The sequence below is a fragment of the Gorilla gorilla genome, chromosome 8, assembly GCF_029281585.2.
Source record: "Gorilla gorilla gorilla isolate KB3781 chromosome 8, NHGRI_mGorGor1-v2.1_pri, whole genome shotgun sequence".
Lineage (NCBI taxonomy): Eukaryota > Metazoa > Chordata > Mammalia > Primates > Hominidae > Gorilla > Gorilla gorilla.
The window spans coordinates 137,262,537-137,288,030 of record NC_073232.2 but is presented as its reverse complement, the minus strand read 5'-3'; the positions used below and the strand labels follow the sequence as shown (position 1 = coordinate 137,288,030).

At 55.2% G+C, this 25,494-nt stretch overlaps 1 protein-coding gene across 24 annotated transcripts in view; it reads left to right on the top strand.

The window, feature by feature from the left end:
- The window catches only part of CTBP2 (C-terminal binding protein 2), a 174,690-nt gene that overhangs the window by 146,390 nt on the left and 2,806 nt on the right, over positions 1-25,494 (top strand). For 23 of the 24 annotated variants that reach the window (XM_063710573.1, XM_055354096.2, XM_031015059.3 and 20 more), the window contains 7 exons: positions 13,083-13,237; positions 13,473-13,617; positions 18,416-18,622; positions 21,926-22,140; positions 22,624-22,754; positions 23,280-23,407; positions 23,802-23,919. In XM_063710573.1, coding sequence (XP_063566643.1) covers positions 13,083-13,237; positions 13,473-13,617; positions 18,416-18,622; positions 21,926-22,140; positions 22,624-22,754; positions 23,280-23,407; positions 23,802-23,919 — 1,099 coding nt within the window. Of the gene's footprint in view, positions 1-10,474; positions 11,029-13,082; positions 13,238-13,472; positions 13,618-18,415; positions 18,623-21,925; positions 22,141-22,623; positions 22,755-23,279; positions 23,408-23,801; positions 23,920-25,494 lie in introns of those variants that run through there. The other variant, XM_019034927.4, reaches the window with a different exon arrangement.

The window sequence follows — 25,494 nt, the reverse complement described above, 5'->3', positions numbered from 1 at the left end:
ATAGCTAAGGAGGAGGGTGTTATTTTGCTTTTGTGGACATTCAGCCTGGGAAATAAGGTGAGAAAATTAAGACTGGGTCTGCCAGGCTACAGGCTACTCAGGGTCCTTTTGCTGGAGGACGTGTTGTTCATTTCTCTGGAACGCTGGTGGAATTGGTCCATCTGATTCTAAGGGACAAGCCAGCAGCCAGGGCGGCCATCCAGAGGGCTCCTGGTCCCGGCACTCATGGGCAGCCATCCCCTCGGGCAGTGACTCAGTGGTGGCCCCTGGAACTTGGCAGTGGCGCTCGGCTCGCTGCAGGTTCATGGAACGTCCAGGGCATTTGCCCTCCTGGTTGCTGCTACTTCCTGTACCTTGGAGGAAAAGTCCCTTGGGGCACTGGGAAGGGTGGGCACGGCCTCATGGCCTTCCTCAGCCTCATCGGGACCCACCAAAGGGTCCCAGACCCCAGTCTCGCTGCACCCTGACCATCCCCTTCCCCGTCACCCCGGGTGGTGCCAGAGCCTTTTTGTGAGGTGCCGGGACCCGGGTACCCAGAGCACAGTAGGCGTTCTCAAACTTTCACACAGTGAGAAGTCAGACTGAGCCATCCCGTGCCATCTCTGGGTTGCCTGTGGCCTTTTTAGATTCCTGCAGAATCTCACCCAGCCCCGTGTGTGTCCACACTGGACACGCTGCCAGCCCAGCACCCAGCCTCTTGTGCGGCCGGCGAGTGAGTGTGCAGCAGCTGGCCGCTCTGCCAGATTCCTCTGGCAACAATTCATTCTTTTCTCTTCTCTGTTTTCTCTTATTTTTCTCAAACATCCCCTTCTGTTGTTGTCAGGGGCACATTTTTAGAACTTGAGAGCTGTTCACCCAACACCTCCACCAGCGGTATCCACACAGCGGGCGGGCGAGGCGCCTTCTTGGAAGTGCTTCGGGGAGCACTGGGGCCAGCCCATCCCTCCTCAGCCTCGAGCCAGAGGGAGTCCTCTAGGGTTTGGGCTGCATGGGCTTCCGGGGCGCCCTCCCAACTGCAAGACCGGGGAGTGGACGGAGGGAGCCCTGGGAGCCCAGCTGTGGCCCCAGCGAGGCAGGGGAGGATGGCCAGGCCACACCAGGGACCGCACAGCAAAGGCTCTGTTTCAAAAACAGACGTCGCGTTTCCTGCTTGTGGCCTGTGGGGTTGTCACTGATTTTTTGCATCGATATGAAAACCAGCAATGCTTCTTTTCCATCTGGGCCATGGCTCTTCTGGGGACAGTGCAGGACTCATAGAGAAGCTAATGGCCTTGCTTGGGTGGGGATGACTAGTTTTTTCTTTTGTGTTGATCACTTGCTGACAAGCGGGTTTTCCCACCTCACTGGCTGGTTGTCCAGCACCGTGAATCCGCTGCCTGAGAAGTGAGTCTCCGAACAATCACGGCGGGAATGACCACGGAGGTTTCCCCGGCACTGCGCTATGAAGCGCCCTCGGGCTCCGGTCACTCAGACCTACTGTCGAGGGACGTGGAGCACATTTTTTTCCTCTACCCAAGGAAGCAGATGTGTGGTAGCTGGTAAACATCCTCCACACCACAGAGTATCTTCTAGGAAAACTGCCTGGTATGGGGAGCTTGGGTTGACGAACGCTCACTGTTCTTGGTTTTTATTCGCTTGGAGGTGAGATCTGATGATTGGCCCTTCTCTCTGGTTATTGCTGAAAAGGACAGAAGGGCGTCCCTGCCGGCCAAGGCAGCTGCTGGTGGCTCAACGTGGAGAGCCTGGATTCTGAGCAGCCATGGTCACTGGTCTTGTCCACCACGGCTCAGAACTGGGTGAAACTCAGCTCCCCAAGCTCATTTTTCCCGAGACTTTAGGGGAAGTGCTTCCTTCCAAGTCAGTGCTTTGTGGAGGGCTGGTGTTCCCGTCTCGGCAAGTTCTGCCTGGCCAGAGGCCCACGGTGTCAGGCATCTGAGGCACAGGGCATTTGGGCCACTCGCCAGGAGGCCACCAAGAGGTTGCTTCCTGTAAGGAAGGTCAACCTTGTGTGCATTGAATCTTGCATTAACCCTCTTAGAGGCCAGTGTTAAGGGCCAAGTTGACATAGATCCATTTCTTGGATCAGGTGTTTGTTTTTTCAATCAATTTTTTAGAGCCAAGTCTCACTCTGTCACCCAGGCTGAAGTGCAGTGACACACTCATAGCTCACTGCAGCCTTGAACTCCTGGGCTCAAGGGATCCTGCTGCCTCAGCCTCCTAAGTAGTTGGGACTACAGGCAGGTGGCACCATGCCCAGTAAATTTTGTAGAGATGGGATTTCACTTTGTTGTCCAGGTTAAGACAAGGTTTCTTATCACCAGGGCCATGAATGCCTGCTGGGTCAATAGGACACTGTGAGGAGGACCGTGTGTCCCTGCATCCAGCTTGGGGAGTGGGGCCAGCACACACATGTTACTATCCTGTGGCGTCTCGGACTTGCTTGGATGCGCCCTTCTGTTCTCCGCCGTTCTGATAACAGTTACCATGATGATGTCTCTTTTAGGCTGCAAGATCTAGAGAGACACCCGGGTGGGAAGAGCGCATGCCTCACGTGAGAAGCCTCAGGCCCTTGGTTCTTGGTTTTGTGTGCCTGGTTGATAGATTGAACAATCACATTCCTGCAGTAAAAGAGAGAGAACTTTAAGACCTACCTCAGCCTGCTAAGGCAAGATCACCTGTCTGTTTCCGAGGGCCAGGCCTGATGATGTCTGTCTATCCAGTGTCCAGAGCTTGTTGAGTTGAACCAATCCAGCAGGTGGTTTGCACTGCGGTTGACCCTGGGGTTGCATGCTTGGTCTCTGGTGTCAGACAGACCTGAGTTTGAGTCCTGACTCCATCACTTACTTGCTGTGTGACCCTGGGCAAGTTCCCCCCACCTCCATTACCTGCTGGGGAAACAGCAGCGCCTACGGCACAGGGTTGTGTGGAGGGTGCAAGAGAAGTGGCCGTGACCATCCTTCTAAATGGGACAGGCTGTATTCCATGGTCATGATGCTCAGCATATGGTACAAGGAGCTAACTGTTTACCATCCCTTTGTTACCAGAAACATGACTCCCTGTGTGTTTGGGTTCTTGGTGCATAGGTGATTTTATTGCTGCAATAAAGTATTGAAAACCAATTAAGTAAAAGAGGCTGACGGCAGCGGTGCCCGCACGAGACTATTTTACAACTTCGGGCATTTCCAGTCTCAGGTATTTCCCCAGCTTCCAGGCACATCCTGGGAAAGTCTAGTCTATGTGTAATTACTGTGGCACAGAATGCACCCTGCCCACATGGGGTATGTGAAGTAGGGGTGTCCCAGGCAGCCCCTTGGCTACAGGCAGCTGGTTTTCATTACAGGTGAGGCTGAGCAGATGGTGGGCATTCTTGGTGGTCTTCCCAACAGGCTCTCCAGACCACCTCACAACTCGGAGCTTGGGCCTCTGAACTGAGAATCTCATAGTTTAGGAGCTGTGGGCTGGAACCACATGCTGGCAACTGCCACCCTCGAGACAGAAGGCCCATCGCCATAGTCATAGCATTCTTTGCTGCTGGCCGGCAGCTTGGAGAGGCGAGGTGGGCACCTCCCAAGGAGGAATGAGTTAGGTGGACCAGCCAGTCCTGGCTTTGACGACTGAGTTCACCAGGGTGAACAGATAGTCACATGGGAGCCCCTTTTTGTCCTTGGCAGGTTTGTGCTTCTTAAAATTTAGTCTTTTGGCCGGGCGCGGTGGCTCATGCCTGTAATCCCAGCACTTTGGGAGGCCGAGGCAGGCGGATCACCTGAGTTCAGAAGTTTGAGACCTGCCTGGCCAACTTGGTGAAACCCCATCTGGAAGGCTAAGGCAGGAGAATCACCTGAGCCCGGGAGGCGGAGGTTGCAGTGAGCCGACATCGCGCCACTGCACTCCAACCTGGACAACAGCGTGAGACTCCATCTCAAAACAACAACAACAACAATTTTTAGTCTTTGGCGATGCCCTGAGGCTCATCTCTTCCACAGAGCCTTGGAGGAGCGGCCACACGAGTGGGGTATGCAGAGGCACAGGCAGGTGGGGGAGTGAGAACCCCAGGGCACATCTGACCTTGGCATGCCTGCAGGAAGAGAACAAGCAGTCCTTCTGGAAGATTCCACCAGAACTGTTTATTGGACAGGGGACTCAGACGATGTGTGTCCCCAGCCAGAGTGGTGGCTGAGAGTGTCCCCATCCTGTGCATGAGATCCTGACCGCCCGTCCCTGCAGGAACCGTCCCTGTGTTGGGAAGCAGGAGGGTATGTCGCAGAGCCTCACCCAGTGGGAGCCACGATCCTTACTCCTTGCTCCTCAGGCTTGGATGTTGCTCCGGCTTCTATCCCCACATCCTGTCCTCCCCCTCCCGGAGCCCAAGGACCACCCATGTGAGGCTGGGCCACTGGGGAAATCTCACACACGTAGCGCGTCTCACCAGAAATAGAAGCAGAGCCTCACGTCCTTGGCTGCTTCACTGTGGGAATGCCTTCTAAGGCGCCGTTTTTGGTGATGTCCCTTCACGGATCTTTCAGGCCCAGTGAGTCAGCAGTGTCTGCATTCACACAGGCTGGGTGGGGTTGTTGGATCTGCCCCGGGTGGATGGCACCTGCTTCCTCAGGGCAAAAATTCACCCCAGAACATGAGCTGCACCCGGGGTTAGGTGAAGGTGACGGAGCCTGAACACTCAACACCAGAGGCAGCCAACAGGACGGTGTCTGGGCTTCCAAAAAGCCACCAGTGCCTAAAAACACTTTCAAGCACCTAACATCACTCTTGGTTTTGTTTTTATTTTAAACTCCATTACAAACCGGGAAATACCTGTCACTTTCCTGTATTCAGGGCCCACTGTGCTCCTTCGTTCCACATGGCGTGGACACTGCAGGGTGCGGGCTGCAGCTTCCCCAGGGGCTCTGAGGAACCTGTTGAAGTGACTGCACGTGCTTGTCTTTCTAGGGTTGCAGATGAGCTTCGTTTTCAGGGGGGTTTGTATTTTGTGTTTTTTTCTGAACTTGATGGTGTGGGTCTGGACATCTCTTTCCAACCCTGGAAGATACCACACATGCTCTTCGTTATTAACATGATCACCCAGAAAGCTTTTTGGGGCCTGAGAACATGGCCCAGGCTCTGGGGAGCACCAGACTGCACCTGACTGGCTGGATAAAGACAGGAGTACCTGGAGCCTCCTGCCTCGCCAGCTCTGTGTCCAGCTGTCACCTGAGCTACAAGGGAGATTACCTGGGAGCCTCTCACGTGTCACATCATGACTCATTCAGATACATGTTTTAATTAAGAAGCAAATCTATTTATCAGGGCGTTCCTGTGGCCATTTCTTCACCAAAATTCCAGCTGACTTTGCAGAGAATGCCAAACTCAGAAGCCGAGGAGTAGCTTAAAACTAGGTTCCCCATGGGGCACATCCAGCCTTCTGGGGAGCCCACTTGGTGTGGGGCACCCCAAACAGCACAGCCCCTGGGTGCTCAGAGGCCTTGGTGAAGCTAGATTTCCCAACACTCAATTTTTTCCCTCCTTACGGAAAGGCAGGGGGAACTTGAGGGATAATTCACATGAAACCTTTGCCATAAACCCTTTTAAATTGTTCACAAGTAAGAGACCAACTTTGGAAGACTAAGATCCTGGCGTTTTTAGTGTGAGGAGTGGGCTGGCTGAATATGCTGCAGATTGCGAGCTTTTTCCTACCTGGTTGTACCTCACTGGAGAAAAATAAGGATAATCCCTATAGCTGCTAAGGATGTACACAGTGATGGCACAGCCATCACCACTTTCTAAGTTTAGAAGGTGTGCTTCATGCTTTAAATTCCCCGGCACTCATTTTGTACCACGCTGCTCTCTCATTCTCCTCATGCTGTCTTCCAGTGCCTGGTTCAGGCCAGTCCTTGTCCAAGGTTGAGTTAAATCATTTTCAGCTGGGCCAGGTCTTCAACAGCTTGGTGTGTGTGATGCCACTCCAGGGCTGAGGTCCTGGCTTCAGGAAGAATGTGGGGATCGATTAGTGATGTCTGCCATGAATGCAGAAAGAGAGATAAGGGTTGCTCATTTGCATTGCATGGTGGGAGGAGGAGTGTGCACGTGAGCCAGGGAATCTGTCGGGCGTGTCAGGTGATACTTAAAACTCAAGGATTGGGTTCTCCATTCTGGGGGAGCACATACTACCTATACATTACTGAGACTGTAAAATGAAATCGCAGCCTCTGGGAAGCTGGGCAAAGAGGTGGACGCAGCATTGGGAGAGCTTCCCAGAAGCAACACAGAGAGAAAGCCCATTTGCCAAATGAAAAAGCAGATAACAACGTAGAAACAAAGCTGAGATTTCCAATAGCAGTTGCTTTTTTTTTTTTTTTTAACCTTAAAATAGTGCCACTCTTAGCAACACAGATTTTCTTCCAAATTATGCCTTGAAGCTGCTCCCGGAGCCACCCGCTCATCAGCACCCTGCTCCTGTGGTCCTTCTCGTGAAAGGCAGAGGGGAGATGCCTGTTGCCCACAGTCTTCTCTGCAGCTGCCGTGGGAACGGGCACCTTCCCGGCTGCTGGGGACACAAGGAGGGGGAGTCACCGTGGCTTGCTCACTTTCCAGATCAGCCAACTGCAGAACATTTGTTGTTGTTTAGATCCCATGTCTGACGGTTTAGAACAGCTTTTATTAACATGGTTAAACATGTTTACAAAGCAAGGGAGACATCTCTTACCTTGACAACACGAGGCTCCCACAGACCGCCTTCCCCCACTCAGAGCTCCACAGCCCTGTGTGCTGGGCTGGCCTGTAGACCCACTGAGGCAGCTGTGTTTACAAGTTTAACGCCAAGCGTCTGAGAGGCACTTGCGTACGTCCCAGCATCAGAATCTGGCCCCCAGCTTGGCCCTGTCACAATTTTCACTTTTATATTGTAGAAACCCAAGCCTCTGAAATAACACTCTTAGCAGACCTTCGTTCTGATTCTGTGTCTGGCTTTCTAGAAATCAGGTCTGCTGAGCTCAGCCAGTGAGGATCGGGTCATGCTGGATTGCAGAAAGCGGCCATTTAATTGGGGAGCAGGCCGCATTTAAGAGGAAGCTTTTCTGAGGGTGGTGGGATCGGTGGGATATTAAGTGGGGCTTCCTTGGAGGCAGGCGGGGCCTCAGGTTCAGCTGTGTTGGGTCACTCCTTGTCCCGCCCCGGCCTCTGGAGTTTGTGTGGTTTTGTCTCCTCTTTCTTCCTGGATCATTGTGCATGGGGCTGGGAGCCACACCGGCTGCTTAGGCTCCTCCTGCCTCCCAGGCCACCTGCAGGGTCATAGGGGCTGATGAAGCCGTGAATCGTTTGGCTTTGTTTGAAATGCTCGTTCCCCGGTGCCATAAAGAAATAGCACTTGAACATAAATGTAATTTACTTAGTAAGGCCATTTTTACTTTCTGCAGAAAGGGTATACTCTCCAGCAGTTTTCCCACGAGAGTTCACCCAACAAAGGACACAGGGTCATTTATAACCTGACACGTCCACCCTACCGCTGTGTCCAGTTTCCGTTGGCTGGAAAGGGACCTCACATTCTCTATTTGTCCTGATTGGCTAGCAACTTAGAACTTTTTTAAAGAGGCAAAGGTAGAGGGGAACAAAGGAAGGAGGAAGTAACTTGTGGAATGTTGAGAAAGGTAAAAACACCTTCAAATAAGGAAAAGGAACAGGCTATGACCTAATGCTTGCTTGGACCAGTATAAGCATGCTAAGGCAAATATTTAGGCTAAATTGCGGGAGCTAAGAACATAACGTACGTTGATTTCCTTATTACGGCTAGCAAATATTTAAGAATGTTAGCACAGATCTTTGAATAAATTTTGCCTCTAAGAGAAGTTAGTATTTATTCCTAATTAGACAGGGAGGAAAGTCTTTGAAGAGGAACCTCTGCTTTACTTTGTACAGCTCGGAGCTGCCTGCAGCACTCTGACACCTTCTGTCGGGATCTTTGGAAGACCTGCCTGGATCTCCCGTCTGTGGAAGGATCCAGGTACTTCTTACAACATCTGTGTTAGGGCAGCTGGTGACGGCACCTGGCAAATTCCAGCAACTGCCTTCATTCCACAGAGGCTCCCTCCTGCAAGGCCACTGCTGTGACTCTGAGCAGCGGTTCTTCTCATGAATGTGATAGCTCGGTCAGCTCTAAGACTGCAGTCTGCAGGGGCTTCATGGGGCAACCCTGGGGTATGTGGCCAGTGTCTGTCCTTGGGCAGCTGTAGCCCCTGTCAGGAACAGGGAGTGACTCAGGCACTGGTGTCTTGAGACTGCTGCGGTGTCAGGAAACTTCCATAAAATCCAGTGAGTTTTAAAAAAAGAGGCCAGAGCCGGCCAGGCACGGTGGCTCATTGCCTGTAATCCCAGCATTTTGGGAGACCGAGGCAGGTGGATCACCTGAGGTCAGGGGTTCGAAGCCAGCCTGGCCAACATCGTGAAACCCCGTCTCTGCTAAAAATACAAAATTAGCCAGGCATGGTGGCACATGCCTGTAGTCTCAGCTACTTGGGAGGCTAAGGCAGGAGAATCACTTGAACCTGGGAGGTGGAGGTTGCAGTGAGCGGAGATCGTGCCACTGCATTCCAGCCTGGGCAACAAAAGTGAAACTCTGTCTCCAAAAAAAAAAAAAAAAAAAAGCCAGAGCCTTTGCCTCTTACGTCAGAAATGATCATTGCAGCTGCTTTGCTTTGGGGTAGAAGCCTAAAATCCTGAAACCCTTTACCCTGGGGCAGGTTGTCTTGTGCTGTAAGCAACAGAAACCCATTTAGATCATTTTTAAATAATGAGAATTTCTGTTGGAAGGATGTCGGCTTAGCTCACACAATGTCTAGGAAGACTGGAAAATGGGTCTCAGAAACACTGCAGGCAGCTTTGTGTGGCAGGATCAATCCAGTTCCTTCTTGGTGACTGCTCAGGGGAACATCCCATTTGCCTTGCATGGTACTGAGCCAGAAGGTCAACTCCAGGCCTGTCCGCCTGTATCCGAGAAAGCAGCAGCTCCCCACAATGAAATGTAGCGTTTTCCAGCTCCGGATCCTTCTGCCATCCTCCCTGAGATCTACCTGCCTTAGGATCTGTGAGACCTGCGGACTTTGCTTTTCCCGGGTGTCTGGTTACTGTTCACAAAAGTCCAGCAGTTTGGCCTGGTGTTGTCTTTGTTTTTGACTGAGCATCTCTCATTTCACAAGTATTTATTGCAGCTGCAGCTCTAAGCAATACCAGGCCCAGGGATGGGCGTCAGCATTGCCTTGAGCTGGTACACAGCGCATCCCGGATGGAGGGGCAGGGCCGTCCTGGTGCACACGCAAGCCTGAAACCAGATAGTAATTGATACCAGGGGAGCCGGCAGGGCTTTCTGCTCTACACAGTTAATGTGGGCAAGCTGTCAACAGTAAGGCACTGATGTCATTTCCGTGATGTGTCCAGTTGCAGCTGGAATTGTCCTGAAATGGACAAGGCAGGTTTACTGGTGGGAGATGGTAGAAAGGAAAAATAGCGCATAGAGGGCACCAGGGCCCTGTGACCCTCGTCCGCAAGTGTTTCCTCATACCTCGTGGTTGCGCACCGTGGTACGGGGCCACCCTGACCTCTGACTCCTGGGCTGTGAAGTGGGAAGAACAGCAGCACTGCAGGACTCTTGTCAGCCTTGTGGTCTGTGCGCACGGAAAAGGCCTTCAGCTGTGCATAGCAACTGGAAGCCATGGCTTTTTAGCATAAAGCCCAGTTCTTCGGAAGCCCTCATTACATACTGCGCCTTGGGCTTTCTCCTCGCAAATTCCCAATCCTCCCCCACTGGGCCTGGGGACCCCACGTCCCTGAAAGGGTCGCGTTCCATCTTAATGTATATGAATCTTACTCTGTGTGTCAGTTACATTCTAATAGGTTAAAAACTTGCTCAAATGGTCAGAAGCCTGAAAGAGGCATCAGGAATCCTGTGTGAGGTAAGATGGGGATCTATTTGCACCTTCATCTCTCCATATGAGATGTTCCATATGAGCTCTTCCAGAAACCTCTGCCCCAGGCTCCAGCAAGCCTGTAGGGGCAGCGGCTGCTAGTCAAGGGCTTGAATTTCAGTCCAGATTCTCTGGTGTGTGGGTGGACAGTTTCCTTCTGGGACTGAAGGAGCACTTGGAAGGTGGTGCTTTCCTTTCTAGAGCAAACCTTGGCATTGTCCCAGCTAAGCTCTCATGCCCAGGGCTTGGGGGTCTCCTGTGGCCTCCATATCCCTGCACCTCATGCAGGACACGCAAGCATCTCACCCACTCCCAACCCCCCCCTCCGGCCGTCGTGCCCGGCATCTTTTCCCAGCATGAGAACCCGTTTGCTTTTCTCTTTTCCCGCCTTGCCATGAAGGACCTGCTGCCAGGATTCGAGCCTCAGGCCTTGGACAGGTCTCGGGCCAGCCTCAGCCACGTTCTGCGTGCCCGGCCATCAGGGAGGGTAAAGGGTGGGTTTCACCAAGGAGAAAGGCAACCCATGTCGGGGAGGGAGCCGATCGCTAGGCAACCTGGAGTTTGTTACCCTGGTAACGGATCCATGCACTGATGATGCTGCGGATGGACATCTTGTGACAATGGCCTCTCAGGCTCTCCAGACGCATCAGCGGCTCTGGATTCCCACCTTGCGCCCAGCGTGATTTTCCTGTGTGGCTACCATTTAATGAACAGCTTGGATTTCTTATAATCAGGCACTCTCTCCGATAACCATCCTGCCAGCACCCCTGAAAGTGAAGTTGGGGTGTTCCTCACTGTGTGTGGGCGACCGCCTGGGGCATGAGACCAGGACTTCCAGGCCCCACAGAGTTGTGCGCTCAGACCTCAAGTAGGGGCCAGAAGAGTGTACCGAAAGAGAAAGAATCTTGTGGAATTTGGCAGTTGTACCATTTTCTTAGCAGAAAACAGGAGCCCAGGTGGGAGCCATGTGTGTCGGGTTCCTCGTCAGGTGGCGGTGCTGTTGCGGATCTCGCGGATGAGCTGAGGGGGTATCCAGCTTGCTGCTGCACGCTTCCTGTCCACTCATACAGGTCGTGGGCTGGTGAGGACACGGGGGTGTTGGCCCTCGTCCCTGCCTTATTTTCCCCCTACCCTGCCCTGTTTTCCTGGTGCAGAAGGATGTTGGAGTGCGGATCCATGCGGACACCCTGTTTGGGGACCTGGGTGTCGGGGCAGCAGCAGGAGTGACTGGGTGCACATGTGCCTTTGGTGTCTGAGCGTCGGGTGCAGCTGCCGCTCAGGGCTGAGAGGGGCCACGATTCCTCCCAGCCGGGGGTGGCAGGAGAACTGCACTTAGCTTGGGGGCCATGCGGGGCTGGCTGTGGCCCTGGCTACCCCAGCCCATTCTTCTGAGGCTGGGACAAAAGCCTTTTTTATACTTTGTGCTCAAAGAGACAATTATCCCAAGTCCCACTGGCCGAGCACGGCCTTCCATGTGGGGCTGGTGCGGGTGCCCTGGGCCATCCCTCCGCAGCACCGTGTATAGTCTTAACAGGACGCAGTCACGGCCCCAGTGGAGGGGGATTTCCTTCCTCGGCTCCGAGCGTGTGGCTAACGGAATATGAGCCTTGGTGGTCCAGCAGGAGCCCCCCCGTGGCTGGGGTCCCAGTCATCGTCCCCACCAAGTGGCCAGCTTGGGGACTACCAAGAGCCCTTGAGGAGGTTAGGGCTGGAAGGCGAGGCCACACAGATGAAGTTGGCCTTTGTGGAAGGCTCCTGCTTTTGCTTGTGGGACCCTGAGCCTGCTGCCTTGTGCTCAAAGGCCAGTGATCCCGGGAATGTCACACCTTCCTGGTTGGGTTACCCATGGTGGGTCACCAGGCTGGGCTCAGCCTGGAGCAATGGCCTGGACCGTCCAGCCTCAGAGGGAGGGAGGGGATGGGGATGTAAGGCCGCCGTCAGGGTTGATCTGGATATCTGAAAACTTGATGAGCCCCAAAGTTTTAATCTGAGGCTAAAGAGTTCTAATTTGACAAGAGACATTGCCCCTTCCTGGCATCTCGGCGGATTGCACCTCTGGAACTCAGGTAGTTGTTCTCTTGTGTCCAGGGTGTGGGTCTTGAAGATGTGAGGTTTGGGCAGATGGTCAGGAGGACCTACAAAATCCAAGGATGGATTTGAAGGGGGCAGTTTTTGTTGGAGAAAATGCTGCTTCTCTGTCTCTGAGGTCTTCAGAGCCTGCTGGGTTTGCTGCACAGAATAAAGAGAGAAAAGAGGCCCTGAGGCTCTCGCTGCATCCTGGGCGGACCCCGCAGGGTGTCTGCCCTGTATGTGCATGGGGCGCAAGCATGTGCGTCTGTAATGTGGCAGGTAAGGCCTTCCACCACCCTGCTGAACGTCTAGATGCAGCCGCGCTGGTCCAGATGAAGTTGCTAGAGAATTTGTACTTGGACTTGTGGGAAGGACCACTGGGGCCCTTCCTGGGGTCGCCCCTGCCCCTCTGTCCTCACAGCTGTCCCTTCACCTTGTTGGCAGCACCAGGAAGTCTGTCAGGATTAATATGATGGCTCTGGCCTGTCTAGAGAGCTGCTTGCTGTGTGGTCCTTTGAGAAGTTTGCTCTCCTGAGCCCCTAGAGGCCTCCTGCCCTCAGGCATACCTTCCCTGCCCCAGACCCGCCATTTCTTCTCACCCAGCGCAGGTGAGAGGGGCTGGAGGAGCCTGCCCAGGCTGCCTGTTTGTGCAGGGCCTCTCCAGGAAGTTCCTTCGGACACACACGCCTTATCCCCTGTCATATTGTGTGAGGGGCAGCTGGTGCCGGTGCAGGCAGGGAGGCACGCGGTGCGGGGACCCGTCCTGTGCTGGACTAGCCTGTGCTGGCCTCGGGGCCCCATGGTCCTGAGGCTCTTGGGACTATGGTCTGCTGGCAGGGAAGCAGCCGTGTGCGTCTCCAGCCAGAGCCGCAAGTGGATGGGACGTGGCTCCTCTTCGTGTCAGTGGCTCCCTGGAAGGTGATGCAGGTGGAGACGGTGCCCTCGCTGCTCCGCCACCCTCGCTTGCCCAAGCCCTGCCCTGAGTGATGAGTGGGGAGCTGCCCCTCCACGCACCCTGTGGCCCCAGCCACCCACCCACTGTGCTCACCCCTTCCCTCCTTGCAGGTATCCGCCCCCAGATCATGAACGGCCCCCTGCACCCCCGCCCCCTGGTGGCGCTGCTGGATGGCCGCGACTGCACTGTGGAGATGCCCATCCTGAAGGACCTGGCCACTGTGGCCTTCTGTGACGCGCAGTCGACGCAGGAAATCCACGAGAAGGTGGGCCCACCCTGCCCGGCCAGGGCCTGCACTGACCTTGGGCAGTTTCCTCCCCGGCCCTCCCCAGCATCCCCCCATTAGATCGCCCCGAGTCACCGGCAGGCCCCAGGACCCCTGTTCCCTGCTGAACTCCTCTGCCTCAGGTTCAAGGGTGATAGGGCCAGGGGGCCAGGCCAGGTGGCGCCGGTGGGCTGCACGGGGTGGGGCTCCGACCCTGTGCTCTGTTCCCACGCAGGTTCTAAACGAAGCCGTGGGCGCCATGATGTACCACACCATCACCCTCACCAGGGAGGACCTGGAGAAGTTCAAGGCCCTGAGAGTGATCGTGCGGATAGGCAGTGGCTATGACAACGTGGACATCAAGGCTGCCGGTGAGCTCGGTGAGTGCGAGGCAGCGCTGGCTACCTGGAGTTGTCCGGAGCTCTGTGGGCCCTGCTTGGGTGGGCTCGGAGAAGCAGCTGGAACTGGGACCACGGAGCAGCCACTTCTGGCTGTAGCAAGGTGGCTGCCTCCAGGCCGGGCTGTGGAGCACCTTGCAGCCCTGCCTTCACGTGACACAGGTAGGATAGTCCCTGCTGGCCCCTGTGTGGGGCCTGCGGGGCTGTGAGGCATCTCTGCCCTCAGAGCAACACCCAGCTGGCACGGGCTCAATTTGGAGACACCCAGTGCCACCTCCAGAGGGGAGAATGCGACTGGCCACATGTCCTCTAAACCACCCCTGCTGGGTGCATCCCCTAAATGACCCCTGCTGTGTGTGTCCCCTAAACTACCCCTGCTGTGTGCACAGCTCTAGGCCCCTGTCCACATGCGAACCTGGGCCTCCCGTTCTGGGAGGGCAGCCTTAGCGCATGTGGCCCAGGTCAGCACCAAAGCAGGTAGACCCCTGTCCAACACAGTTGATGACAGAGGCTTCCGAAGAAAAGCAGAGGCAGCAGGTGCGAACCCAGAGTTGGGGGCTTCAAAGCTGCTTATTGGCCCCATGCACTTGCGGCTGGGGGTGCATGTTGAGGGGGGCCTCTGCCCAGCACCCGGTGTGAGCTCGTGAGTGCTGAGTGCAGAGGCACAAGAAGCAGACCGCTGGCATCGAGCGTCCTCGGGAGAGGGCCAGGTGGGCACTGTGCTTGCTCTGTGTTTGGAACACGACACCCCTGCATTTTGGGGGTGGGGGCTGTACTCTGCCTTACGAGTGCTGAGGTGCCCCGAATTCATGAGGCTGCTTAGCAATACTTCAAAACCACTCAGAACCCAGGCATAGTGGTCCAGACAGCAGCCTGGCCTCGGAACAGCCCTTCCTGTGCTCCAGGAATAGCCCAGGAATTTCCCCACCTCTCTCCCATCGGCTAAGGCCCCAGTGGGCCCCGGTGCTTCTGGGACAGGCTGGGTGTCAAATGGGCTGTGTGTGTGCGGGGAGTGTTACATACATCTGAGAATCCTGCCCTCGGGCACCACCGGCCACGTTTTCAGGGAGGCCACCCCCATGGGCTCCAGCTGTCTCTCCACAGCCTTAGCCTGGGGCATGCAGTGTATGGGTCAGAATCTTAGTTGAATCCTTCACTGCCAGTCGGGGCAGCACCCAGGTACCGGAAGCACTGGGTGGGTCTTGGTGTCAGGAGCAGGGCTGGGGAGCCGGGCGAGCAGGGGAGCTGCCCATATACTCACAGGGGTCAGGACGCAGTGGGGTGGGGCTGCCCCACGGGCAAATCCCAAAGCAAAAGGCCAGGGAAGGAGAGAGAGTCACTCAGATTCCATACCCCTTAGGGTCCTGGAAGCAGCAGCTTCACACATCCACCCCTCACCCTCCCCACACCCCTCACTTGCTACCGGCCACGGCGTCCTTCCGAGCCCCTCTTTTGGAACAAAGACACTCCGGAAGATGTGAGTCTTCAAAGGCGTGTATAATATAAACTAAAATTTTCCATCTTTCCCTGGCACAAACAAGGATATTTTTGTTTGAAAACAAATGTCCTTTGTGCTCTGGGTAGAGCTGAAATCCCAAGTTTCAACAGCAGAGGAGAATACAGCTTCATGTGCCAGGGGCTGTCAAATCCTTGTCCTCCGCACACCTCTTGCTTCTCCAGCATGTCGGCCCCTCACCACACAGCTCCCAGGCCCATACGGGTGCTGACCCTGCCCTTCCTCAGCTGGACCAGACGCTGCTTTCCAGGGAGAGAGGGGAGGTCCTTGCCTGTGGAACTTCCTATTTCTAGAAGTGCCCCGCACAGGCAGTGGGGCCAGAAAGGCACCAAGGCCTCAATGACGGGGGGCCTGGGAGGGCCGAGATGGGAGGTTGTGTTCCCTGAGTTCTGAGACCCACAGAAGACGACCAGGACCAGGGACTGCGGTTTTGGAATATGTAGAAGGGCTGTGAGTGGTGGATTTTCATCGATCCTGGTCCCATCTGATAAGGGCGCTTGGAAGACATCTGCGGGGCCCTTTTAAAGGGCACTTTTCGAATGTAGACTCTGGAGGCGGAAAATGAGCCTCTGTCCAGACGTCCTTTGTCTCCGAATGCATATTCCCCACATCATGCGGTCAGCGGGCCTTTTGTGCTGAGGGCTGGGAGCGGCAGGTGGCTGCAGGCAGGCCCTCTCCTGATGAAAGAGGGTCCCTCGCAGGCCCAGAAAACAGGGCCCTCCATGTTGCACGAGGCAGCACACTAGGCCTCTGGTGACACCTTCTGGGATCGCAAGGCTCTGAGCTGTCAGCCCTGGAATGACAGGCGCTTCACGGCAAGAGCAGGGCGAGGCTTGAGGAAGCTGCTCACCTGCACTTCTCCCCACGAGCCGGGAAGACCTTGGGAGGGCCCTACACCCCTCCCCACCCCCGCCGCCTCTAGCAAGCTGGTTTATGTGGTTTCCATGCCAGTGGCAGTCATGAAGGGATTAAAGCACGATGGCACTGACCGTGAGAGAAAAGCAGCTTGCCTCTTTGGGGCCGTTTTCCGGGCTCCGTGGACGCTGGGAGGCCCAGCCTGCGAGTATCAGAGCCACCCATCGTGTAGCACTTGAAGGATCAGCTTGACTCATCCAGAAGGGAGGCCGCATCCACAGAGCGATATAGGACAGCTAAGAAGATGCTCCCTCCGAGAGAGCGGTGAGGTTATGGAGGTTCCTGGCAGTGGCGCCGCTGCGGTCTGGGTGGGAAGGTTCTACCATCCCAGGCAGTGGCCGCAGCTCTTCCTCCTGCACCCTCTCCCCGTCCTGGGACTCTGCACTCCGGTGAGCACTGGAACCAAGGGGCTGAATGTCCAAGTTCGGTGAGAAGACTGACCAGATGCCCTGCCTCAACCTGCCTTTTTGTGCCACACCCACCCGGGTGCCTTTACACACGTGGCTTTGTGGGGTCTCTCAGCCAGCATCAGCTCATCTCCTAGGAGGAGGTGCTGCTGTTCACGCCAGGCAGCACGGCCGAGCCAGCCCCGGCAGCAGCACGGAGCCAGCGTCCTTGAGGGTGATTCTGCTGCGGGGCCTCCCTGCTGGGCTTTAGCCCGCCGGAGGAATGAAAATTGTCCCAGCCGCCAAAGATTTTCTTGAACCTCTGGCATCAGCCTTAGTCTATCTGACTTAATAATAACATGGCATGTGATCAAGCCCCAGCTTCTCTGCTGAGCTATTTCAAATGAATGAGGCCAGTTTCCTGCAAGATTCCTGGCATCCAGCTCGTGGGAAAGTTGGTCGGCCTCAGTCACAGTCAACCACGCTGTTCCCTTGGCAGGTGTCTGGCCCAGAGGAGCCTTCAGTGGCCACGTTGGGTGGGTGGGTGACCTGCTCACAGTGGCTTCACCTTCTCTGAGCTGTGTGTCTTGCTAAGCGGGTCACTCTCAAGGCCCTAGACCTAGGGGTGGCCCTTGTGGGGAGACAGCCACGCAGCCGTCTAGAAAGTGGGTTTGTGGCACCCACTGGTCTTGTTTCCTGTCCAGTGGAGCCGAAGAAGCTGCCTTGGTGATTGCCGTCCCCACCCCAATCTGTCCCCACCCCAATCTTCAGGACTTAAGATAGAGGAATCCTGGGCTGCCTTAAAGGTGGCCCTGTCCCAGTGCCTTGGGCACCCCTTGCTGGGAGAGACACTCTCCTAAGGGTCCCAAACCTGGGATTAGGAGGGAACCTTTCACTTGGGCTGACGTGATGCCCAGATAGCCACACCCCTCCTCAGAGAGCTCAACTGGGAGCCACAGGCTGGCTGCTGAGCCCACCCTCTGGGGCCCCACCCCTGGCTCGGCCCCTCTGGTCTCTGCTGCAAGCAGGCCTCTGGATCTCCACCTGTCGGGTATAGGGAGGGGCCGTTCCCAGCCTAGCCCTCTGCCTACTTGCACCCCTGTTGTATCTGGCAGTCATTCATTCTTCCCCAGACACCCTCTGGCTGAGGAGGGTAAATGGCAGGGCCCTTTCTGCCTATGACTTGGGTTAACTCTCCACGCCACAGCTGCTTTGTGCTGGGAGATACTTGACCCTGGTCTCTGCAGCTCGTGTGGGGCCAGAGGGCTCACCCCAAGCCACCCTCGGCCCTGACCTGAAGGCTGCTCCACGGGGCAGGGAGGGCATCCTGTCTGCTCTGAGTTCTTCCCAGCAGAGCAGGGTGCTGACCACAGGACCATGGGGCAATTGTGCACACGCTTCGGACATCGGTTCCGTCCCCGGGGCCAGCCCTTGCATCCATGTGGGGGTGGAGTTGTTTTTTTAAAACCAGTATGTTTAAAACGTATGTTTTTTGCATCAAACTGTTGGCATACCTTAAAACCAAAAGCCATTGTTTGTCACCCTGCCAGCTCCATGAGGGAGACCCTGAGGGGTTTGAGGCTGAGTGGGGTCCACTTGGAGGAGTCTGGTCTTAGGCCCACTGGCTTCCTGCCACTCCGGGTCCTTTCTTGGGACTCAGTGCAAGCCCAGGAGGAAGCCAGTCAGGCCCAAAATCAGCCATAGGAGTTGGGTTGGTCATGAGCCACGTCCTGGAGCAAAAGTCCTCCTTGGGAGGGAGGGGTAGATGTTGGAGCTAGAGCCTCCCAAGCATCAGAGCCGGAGGGCCTACCGCCCACGTGCCCAGCCCCACGTCTGCTAGACGATAAGGTGGGCCTCCCCCGGTGCCAACAACCGTGTCTCAGGAGGGCAGGCTGGGAGCCCTGGGGCTTCCCCACTGATCTTGAGGTTTTCTCATCTCCGGCCTTGGCCTCATCCCTTTCAGGAATTGCTGTGTGCAACATCCCGTCTGCAGCCGTGGAAGAGACAGCGGACTCTACCATCTGCCACATCCTCAATCTGTACCGGAGGAACACGTGGCTATACCAGGCACTGCGGGAAGGCACGCGGGTTCAGAGCGTGGAGCAGATCCGCGAGGTGGCCTCGGGAGCAGCCCGCATCCGTGGAGAGACGCTGGGCCTCATTGGCTTTGGTACGTGCCACCCTCTGCGCTGACCCCCAACCCCTCCGACACTGGGGCTGGTGTAGCGGGGACCCCTCGGGAAAGGCAACCCCAGCCTGCTCTTGAGGAGCCAGGGCAGGCAGGGCCAGCACCCTCCCCGTGTTGCACGGGGTAGGAGATCCGAGTCGAGACCCATCAGGCAACTCACCCTAGGGGCAGGATCTGGGCTGGTTCTGGAAGAATGCATGTCCACTGCTTTCTGTGGTGTCTGGCAGGACAGCATTATTTGCTGTGGGGCAGCAGGCAAGGCGCTGTGCCCACTGAATTTCCCTGGGCAGGGGTGAAGGGCAGGGGCTGTATGGAGGTGTGTCGTAGAGAAGCAGCCAGGCTTGGGGCTCGTGTAGGGGCTGGCGTAGGGTTCAGTGGAGACGCGGGTTATGGACATGGCCTCACTCCTGAAGGCCTTCAAATGCCAGGTTGGGGTGGCACAGTCAGGCCATCAGCTTGGAAAGCTCTCCTGAGAGAGGGGCAGGAAAAGGAGACATGAGGAGAGGCCCAGGAGGGTCTTCAGCAGGGTGGTGGGGGCCGGTGCCAAGGAGAAGGTGATGGTAAGTGGCCTGATTCCATGGGGGCTCGAGGAGGTCCCCACCCTGCTCACCATCAGGGTCCACACCGCACCCAGGAGACCTTGGCCCATTGCCACTAAATCTCAACCCCACCGCTTACCAGCTCTGTGGCCTTGTGGGAATTACCTGAGCTTTTTGCCTCAATTTCCCAATCTGTAAGTAGATATTTGGTGGGATACGTGGTATCTGCCTTTTGGGACTCCAAGAAGGCGCATGTGCACACGGGGCCAGTAATGTTCTGGCCTCCGGGAGACTCCCAGCTGCAGCTCAGCCCTTGCTTGGAGCTCCGCGCCTCCGAGGACGAAGCCCCCGTGCTCCTCTCCCCACAAGCCCCACTCTGGACCTAGGGTGCCACTTGAACGAGAGAGAAGTTGCTGGACGCTTCTAGGAGTGCACATCTTTCTGTCCCCGCTACAGGCTGTGATCTCCTGGGTCTGGCCTCGCCCGACGCCTGGGGTCTGAGTTGAAGTGTCGGGTGCTGGGGACCTTCTAAAAGGACCCAGCGCGTTTTGACTTTGTTGGAAAACAGATGTGGTGTGTGAACACCAGGCTCCCTCTGTCCGGGCCCCACTGGGCCTCATGGCTCGGAGATGCAGCTTCATCTCCATCTCTGAAGCCCCTCCTGGGGCCTCGGTGGTCTCTGGCCAGGCTGCAGAGCCTGGGGGGTGGTCATGAGCACCCTGGGTGCACGGTGGGGCCTCACTGGGGAGGTGCTTGTTTCAGGGGTTCTGACTCCAGCCGTCACGGGACTTCTTCCCGGGGTCGTTCCTGTAGCTGTGCCCTTGTCATTCAACTTTAAAAACCCTCTCGGTGTATAGAGGTCAGTTCAGCCCCCTGCCGCCGCCCTGTTTTCTCGAGACTGTACACTGACCCCTGCCACCACCACCCTGGATCCTCAGCACAGGGACTGTCATGCTCTCCTTGTTCCCTTTCCAGGTGTCTCTGTAGCCTTCAGGACTGTCGCTGCTGCAGCCATCCTGGGCTAAGAGCTTTTGCTGGCCTCGGGTTCTACTGAGCAAGAGTCCCCCAGGCCCAGCGGGCTGAGTGCAGCAGGCGGGGTGGGACGGTGCTGCCAAGAGAGGGCAGCCTGGGGCTGGGGGCATGGACAGAAACTGAAGGAAAGGCAGCCTGTGGGAGCTGCGCTTTTAAATAGGCGGCATGGGGGGCCGGAGGGGCGCTGTGATGGGGGAGCAGGTCTCTTCTGTAGGGACTGGGTTTTGATTAAGTCAGTAGCAGGATTAAGTCATTGAGTCATCAGAAAATCTCATGGATAAAGTTCAAGGGGTTTGTGAATTTGTAAAAAAAAAAAAAAAAAAAAAAAAAAAAAAAAAAAAAAAAACAAAGAAATAGCAGTCGGCACAGTTCAAATCTGGGCTTGGTGCTCTGGGCTGCTTTTCCACAGGCCTCCAGGCCCTGGATCTGCAGAGTGTGAGCCCCACTGATTGAAGCATGTTCGTGCACAGACGCCATGAGGGGGATGGAGGCTGCAGGAACGGGGGAAGGCAGGCGGGGGTCCTGTGAAGTGTGAGCTCCCAGCAGTTGCAGGCTGGGGTCCTGTTTCATGTTGCCAGTGCGTCAGAGAGCCATCTCTCACTCCGTCCCTGCCACCGTCCAGTGCCGCCTGCTGTAAGGGGTGACACTGAGGAGGAGAGGCGTGATGGTTCATGCCTTGCTATGCTAGTTGTCCTGCAGCTGTCCCTGATCAGACTGGCCTTATTCAACCTTTGTTCTAAACTACGGTAGTTGTCCTAGCCAGGCCATCCGTTAGATGGAGCTGCTGCAGGAGGAGCCATCCAGCATTGAGGTACCCCTGGAACACGGGCTGCCTGCTCGGAAATGCGCATCTTTGTCCTTCTCCTGCCTGCACCTTGGAGCCATGGCTTTAAAGATTCCTTCTGTGATCTCCAAGAGAACCAGTCGAGCATCAACACTAACCATTTTGTTTTCAAAATGCTGACAACTGCTCTGGGAAGCTGGAGGTGCTATCGAGGGGACCCCATGGGTTTATGAAATGACAGCCATTGGGGAGTGGGAGACACCTCCTCATCCTGTGACATAGCTGGCGGGAGGCCCAGGCTGCATAATGCAGATGGGCGCGAGGCCCCACCGGTGGGACAGGCCCAGGCCTGATGGTCATGTGCCCTGCCTCCCGCCCAGAACACAGTAGCACGTGGCCAGTCTGCAGTCGGGCCAGCCTGCAGGGAGCCATTGTGCTCATGTCACCCTTTGCAGGAGCGAGCCCAGCAATGAGGAGGCAGGACATCACTCCCTGTGACATTGAGAACAAGTTTTTCAAACACAAAGCTCATGTTAAGAAGCCTGCAGTGCACACAAGAAGTGGGGAGAGGGGTGGGAACGGAGGACACGGGTGGTGATGGGAGGGGCATGTGGGCTTGTCAGAACACTCTAATTGTGTTTGAAAATGTCAATAACAAGGAAGGGTTGTTTTGTTTTGTTTTTAACAAAAATCCTGCTGTAGCCAATATAAGCAGCAAGCACTGCGGTCCTCACCTGTCCTACATCGGCCATGGTGGCCCCTCGCGGGCAGTGCTCGCCTCAGGCCTCACTAAGCTTTGGGCACACGGTTTCTCTGGCAGCAGCTACCAGCGGGGATGCCAAGCCCGGACTCAGCTCAGAAGCAATGGAGGTGGCAGCGCTGGGGTGCAGGCTGTGGACTCACTCACCTGGACGCTCTGTTTCTGTACAGGTCGCACGGGGCAGGCGGTTGCAGTTCGAGCCAAGGCCTTTGGATTCAGCGTCATATTTTATGACCCCTACTTGCAGGATGGGATCGAGCGGTCCCTGGGCGTGCAGAGGGTCTACACCCTGCAGGATTTGCTGTATCAGAGCGACTGCGTCTCCTTGCACTGCAATCTCAACGAACATAACCACCACCTCATCAATGACTTTACCATAAAGCAGGTAATTTGAAAACAGATGCCATGGAAGCTTCTGTCGAAAGGTGGTAGCACTTGCTTGTGGGCACAAGAGGGACACGGAGGGCAAGGGAGATGGTTTCTGGATACACTGTTGAGCAGGGAAGAGGCCCTGCAACAAACCAGTGACAAGCCAGGTGAAGCCCCTTCCTCGGGCTGAGCCAGGCTGAGCAGAGAAGGACAGGCGCTAGCCAGGACCCAGCTTCAGAAGCTTCCCAGAACCTTTAAAGAGGCCAGCAGCTCGGCGCAGTCCAGCCTTTCCACCGTGTTGCTTCCTCTCAGGATCAGCAGCAACGGCCCTGGCTTCCATCCGTCACCAAAACTTCCCACTCCCTTCCCTCAAACTGCAGCACACACATTAAACCACCAGACCAACAAAACTAGCTTGCAGCTTTCTTCTTTAAACCTTGGTACAAGAGTCTTCCACCATGCCAGTGTGCCTGTAACCGGCTTTTCTTTCCTTCCACAGATGAGGCAGGGAGCATTCCTTGTGAACGCAGCCCGTGGTGGCCTGGTGGACGAGAAAGCCTTAGCACAAGCCCTCAAGGAGGGCAGGATACGAGGGGCAGCCCTCGACGTGCATGAGTCAGAGCCCTTCAGGTGCGTGTTGCCCCAGCCGCCTACCAGGAGCCCACAGGGCCCAACTCCACACCTGACCCCCACACTTTGAACTCGAGGCCCTTTTCCCAAACAGGTTCCTGGGCAGGAAACTCCAGAGATGACATTTACAGTCTCTGTTCTTCTAAGGATTGTGCTGTATTCTAATTGTAAAAGGGCTGGAAGTTTGCCAGAGGTCATCAGGGGAAGGAGAGGCAGAAAATTGGTGGGGGTGTGGTGGTGGTTCTGGTCTTGAGAGAGACAGGCATCATCTCTGCCCTGGATTACAGCAGGACGAGCCTTCAATAGAATTGGGCTTTTTGATCTACCAGTTATACCGTTCTTACACAACTTTGATAATTACATTCAAAAATTCCCAGCCTTCATAAAATATCATCACAGATGTTCCTGTATCCATGCTATCTATGTAGCTACTTTTCTACATGGCCAAGAGCTCCCTAGTGCTGAGGAGGGCAGGGAGCGTATGCGATGTTTTCTGCTTACTCTGTTTTTTCTACATTTTTCTAGCTTTGCTCAGGGTCCGTTGAAAGATGCCCCGAATCTCATCTGCACTCCTCACACTGCCTGGTACAGTGAGCAGGCGTCACTGGAGATGAGGGAGGCAGCTGCCACCGAGATCCGCCGAGCCATCACAGGTGAGCCCCTCCGTGACTCTGGCCTGCCAAGGGCAGCCTCAGCTCCACAGTACAGCCGGCTCCCATCCTGCTGGCTACAGGCGGCTCTCGACAGGTAGAATTCACTTTTAGCATCAAATTTATATGAGTTGGTCCCTGTTTATTTATGTAAGCCCTGAACTAAACTTCACAGAGGGAACCATTCCCTTTAGTCCCAGACATTATAAACTCGGGGGGGGTGGGGGGGGGCAGACAGAGGCTGAAGGTCAGTGTTGAAGAGCTCAAGCACTTGGGCCTTTGGATGTTCTACATTTTTACAAATGCTTATTTCCCCACATAAGCAGCTACAGGTGTAATGTTGAACTTACTGTGATTTGTAAAAATAATATGATTAATTTTAATCATCTTACCCTAGGTCGCATCCCAGAAAGCTTAAGAAATTGTGTGAACAAGGAATTCTTTGTCACATCAGCGCCTTGGTCAGTAATAGACCAGCAAGCAATTCATCCTGAGCTCAATGGTGCCACATACAGGTGAGAAGAGGAACTGACTTTGTCTCAGCTTGTGAGCACCACGCCCCGGGGCCAGGGAGAGAAGCCCAAACTTGGCGGAAGCTTAACCTCCCGCAGATGCTAAGTCAGGGTCAGAACAATCGGCCTTCTCAGCAGCAACTGTGTACACTGCCCCCATTTCTTCCAATGCCTAATTTCATGGAACAAACAGAAGCTCCTGTTTTAAAAGGGGGTGTGTTCGGTCAGATGTGATTGACCACAGGTGCTAGGAACTGCCTTTCATTCTAAAGCCATCTTAAAATCAAAAGGCTTCCCAGTCACGTGTGGTGGTGCACACCTGTAATCTCAGCTGCTAAGGAGGCTGAGGTGGGAGAGGTGCTTGAACCTGGGAGGTGGAGATTGCAGTGAGCCGAGATCACCCACTGCACTCCAGCCTAGGCCACAGAGCGAGACAATGCTGCTACCCCCCGACCCCACTCCACCACCAAAAAAAAAAAGGGCTTCTCAAAGAGAAAGGTATACGTAGATAAGATGTTCAAGTGCAAAGGCCTGTGAGCAAGTTCATTTTCCAATTTGAATCTTATGTCCACAGAAGGCATTCTGATACAGTCAACTCAGGATAGTACAATCAACTCAGGATAATGACCTCGTCCACACCCTAAAAATGATACCTGTAGTTTGGGTCAGCTGAGAAACTGGAGCCATGTTTGGGAACGCAGAGTGGGGGAAAGACAGGAGCCCTCACAGGGAGAAGGGGTTCCTTTTGTGGTATTTTCCATGCACGAATCGGTTTTCTCCACGCCCCCCCCCCCCCCCAATTATTGCTGGCTTCCCAGGAAAATCAATAGCCCCCTCATGCATAAATGAATGAAGTTGCAGCCTTGAATCTTAAGAAAAATTTTTGCATACTCTAAACCAGGGTTTCTAGCTCTTGGCAATAGGTATATTTGGGGCCAGATCATTCTCTTCATTCTCTCGTAGGAGGCCTGGCCTGTCCTGTGCATTGTAGGATGTTTATAGCGGCATCCCTGGCCTCTACCCACGGGATGCCAGTAGCACCTCCCACTCCCACTCATGATGATTGAGAATGTCTCCAGCCACATGTCCCCTGCTGTAGCCATAGTGACGACCAGGGTGCATTTAGTTTGTGTAATGAAGGCTCTGACACTCTTGAAAAAGCTATGCCGGTGCTTGCAGGTCACATGGCTGTCTTCACATTTCATCCAGTCCCGTCCTTTTGGCCCTCAAAAGTATTTTGAGCCCATCACAGCACCAGATTCCCCTGTTGGGTGGAGCTGGGGGCCCACCTCTTCCATGTCTCCATTGTTATTTATCCTTCACGTAAGCCGGGGCTCTTAGGCCCCCTAGAACAGTATGTGTGCACTGAGGAAGGGACCCTAATGACCAGAGTCCTTCTGAAGGTCTTGGTGACAGGATGGCAGGCCAGGAGCTGGGGGTGGGGTGGCTACCATAGTGAGATGCCTCCTCTACCTGGATGGATGATAAGTCTGTGTGAATACACTGAGTCCCACTTTGCCCAAGGACCCTATGTTCTGTGGTTGGCGAATGCAGTGTGTCCTCATACAGCACTTTGTG